Source organism: Trypanosoma grayi (assembly GCF_000691245.1).
Source record: "Trypanosoma grayi strain ANR4 Tgr_1491_V1, whole genome shotgun sequence".
In the NCBI taxonomy this organism is placed as follows: Eukaryota; Euglenozoa; class Kinetoplastea; order Trypanosomatida; family Trypanosomatidae; genus Trypanosoma; species Trypanosoma grayi.
In genome coordinates, this window is record NW_008827109.1 from 1 (window position 1) to 3,099 (window position 3,099).

The 3,099-nt window shown below is 49.2% G+C and overlaps 1 protein-coding gene across 1 annotated transcript; it reads left to right on the plus strand.

The window, feature by feature from the left end:
* Nucleotides 1–2,050: 2,050 nt before the first annotated feature.
* DQ04_14911000 (hypothetical protein) lies at nucleotides 2,051–2,416 on the plus strand (the record flags this gene model as incomplete). Its single annotated transcript, XM_009317227.1, has 1 exon — nucleotides 2,051–2,416. One exon carries the CDS (start codon nucleotides 2,051–2,053, stop codon nucleotides 2,414–2,416), a length of 366 nt encoding a protein of 121 aa, XP_009315502.1.
* Nucleotides 2,417–3,099: the final 683 nt, after the last annotated feature.

Consider the following 3,099-nt stretch of genomic DNA (forward strand, 5'->3'; position numbering starts at 1 on the left):
GGGGGGGCATATCAAAAGGACGCTGCGCAACCAGGGCTTAAACCCCACAGGGGCTATGTCGCGTCGGAAAATAATACTGCGGATGGTGTCTCGCACGGGGCAAAGGTTTTACCGACGGGCATCGCAAAGGGGCGAGGCTTGCGGAGGCGAGCGCGGGAGTCAAGCTAAGGACGCTTTCAGTACCTTTTTTTGCCAGTTGATTTCAAGCTTTTAATCTTCCTATAATTGGAAATATTTGGATTTTACCGGAAGGCCCCAAGACATACAAACGAGGGGCATTGTTTTCGCGATGGGGATTGGATATAAGGTCTCTCCTACTCTCGCCCTTTACTTCGTAGAGGAAGGTAAGATTTAGACTAATTTTTTTTTTTTTATGAGGGGGGGGGAAGAAGCTGCGACAAGAATTGCTACGCTGAATCTATTTTATACGCAAACTTGAAACGTATCATTCTTCTCTTGTGGGCCTTTCCTCCTTTTTACATTTATCGTCGACAAATATAGCCACTGAAATGGAAGTAAGCAAATGCAAGGTATTGCAATGTTGACCTTGACCCGAATCTCGATCGAAGAAGTCGAACGCATGACAAGTCTAATGGCACCCAAAGCCTCCGGAGAACAGCGTGGTCGGGTGCCTTTTACCTTTGTCCATAGGATGGGCTCGGCACAAAGGTCAAGCAAGTTGAGTGTTTTTTGAGTATTAAAAACGATGAAAGCCCCTCGCATCTGGACAACATGAAAACAAATTTTCCAATTTGTGAGACTCCGCGTTATCATTCACCATGCCGAAAAATCAGGGTTTCTTCAAAGCGTTTTGAGTGGCACTTGAGACCTTTCGAAATGAAGGGGTAGCTATTGAAGGGGGAAAACAATGCTATGCCAGCAATTCGAGATGGCCAGGAGACAACTAATTGACGAAAAGACCAATATATACCAAGATGGCCACGTTTATCCGGTGGGATTGCGCAGACAAATGAACCAAATACAGAATGAACTTAAGCAGATGGGATATCAGAAGAACCGGTTGCTTATTCATACGAAGCGGTTGCAGACGTGTTCCAACCACAAATACGCTGAGATACAACACTGGAAATCACTGGTGGGCCCGCATGGGCCAAAGGCAGAAAAGGGGCTTTGGGCTGAAAAATAATATCAGAACGTTTGAGGGAGCATTGAAGAATTTGTTAAGGACTTCCTCAGCGCAGCTGCTGGCAGCCTATCGCGATCCGTTCCCACCACCCGTTTGAACGGCATCTGGCATGTAGCAGGGGGGGGGGGATAATTTATTGGCCTGGCATTATTGCATTCGGCCCGAAGGCGTTTCCACGAACATGGAGAACTGGGCAGGAGACTGCCCTAACAGCTGCTAACATTACAGGTTGCTAGGGGAATTCGGGAACGAGAATCCATGCCGAAGCCGGAGCCACAGGCGCCCCCCCGGGGAAAGGAAACCCCAAATTTTCAGACTGCTTAAAAATAGAGAAAAAACATCGGAACCCATACCCGGAGCCAAGAAAGCCGCAGCCTTTCATCAGAAGGGGGGGCTCAGGCAGCAGAGGCGGGCGCAGCGTCCCGCCATGTAAGGTTTTTTGGGGGGCACGCCCCCACACCCCAAAGCCGCGAGCGGCAAAAAACCCCTTCTAGAAGAGGCCCCGCCTTTCAAAAACCCGCCAAACGAGGTTGCAATTGCCCTCGCACCGCCCGACAAACCGCGTGTCTTGGCGCAGGCTTCGGAGGCCAGCCGCGTCACGAAAAGCATGTGGGCGCATTTGCCGTGGGAAGAGCGGGTGCCCTTAGTGAGGTGATTTTGTGATTTTGAGACAAAGAAGCAATTTAGATGTTTGAGGAGGAAACATTCCACCCTTTGTTATAGATCTCCAATAGGTCAAAAACAATGCGGTTCAGCACACCCGAACTCTGCTAACTTTACCGGCTGCAGGGCAAACCCTGCCCAGATTTTTTTTGGCGAGCCTGCCGCAGAAGGCGGCAGAAAACCTAATAAAACAGGCCTGCCGTAGAAAAAGGTGGAAGCCAGATCGTTTCAGCGATTTGAATGACCCTGGAAAACGATCGGATCGCACAACGACTTGCATGGGTGACGGCCAGTGAGTGGGGCGAGACCGCTTTACACAAAAAGGAAAATTCCACACCACATCCGCAGGGCAAGGAAGCCCTCGGCGTTGGATTGGGTAGCTCCCCGAAAAACTTTCAAAATGGACCCACACGGAGCGGTCAGATACATGGAGATCGGCGAGGCCCATTTGAAGCAGGCGCGAGCCGTCACCAAGAGTATGGTAAAAAGGGAAAACCTAACAAAATTAGCAGCAAGGGAAATCAAAAAAATTTTCCCTGTATACGGTATAACGGCGTGTTCGGTAAAAAGAGGGGCACCCATCCACGCCGCAAACGAAGCGATTAAACACTATCTTGGTCCACGGCTGCTGACATAGTTTGAAGTTATAAGGCGACACTTAAATTTTCACGCAGCACAGCACGTTACTGAAGGTGCTTTCTCTCTGGTAAACAAGTCAGCCCGGTGGACGTTATGCATGTGGGCGATATCAAAAAATGGTCTTCACTTTCATGGGTCGTTCCGAATGCGGAGAAGAATGAAGCGAAACTTATTTTTCAGGGGCATAGCATTCTGCAACGCATCCGTCGCACAAGAGTAGCAGCTCAAAAGAAAAAAAAGGTTGACTTTGCAACAGGTTGACGCCGACACGTTATCACTCGGCCGGGTCATAAGTCGGTTGAATTGAAAGGCACTGCACAGCGGTTCAATAAAGTATGTCAAATCATGCGCCATCCTGCAACATCAAGGAAAGAAGAACTAGAACCCTCCTCTTGGATATCAGAAGATGCCGATATAATGAAAAAGGCTGGCATTTCCAAAAAAGCGCCAGCACAACACACTGCAGGTTGAATAGTGCCTTTTGCAGTTGCGGAAGAGAAACCATCAGGGCCAAGGCTACACTTCAAAGCATGGCCAAACTCTAAGAATTAACAGGGGATTGGCATCACATTCCAGAACTACCGTGGAATGAGCTCACGCGTAGCACGCCTACAGCAGCAGATCAACCAGCGACTCATGCAGCTAGCGGC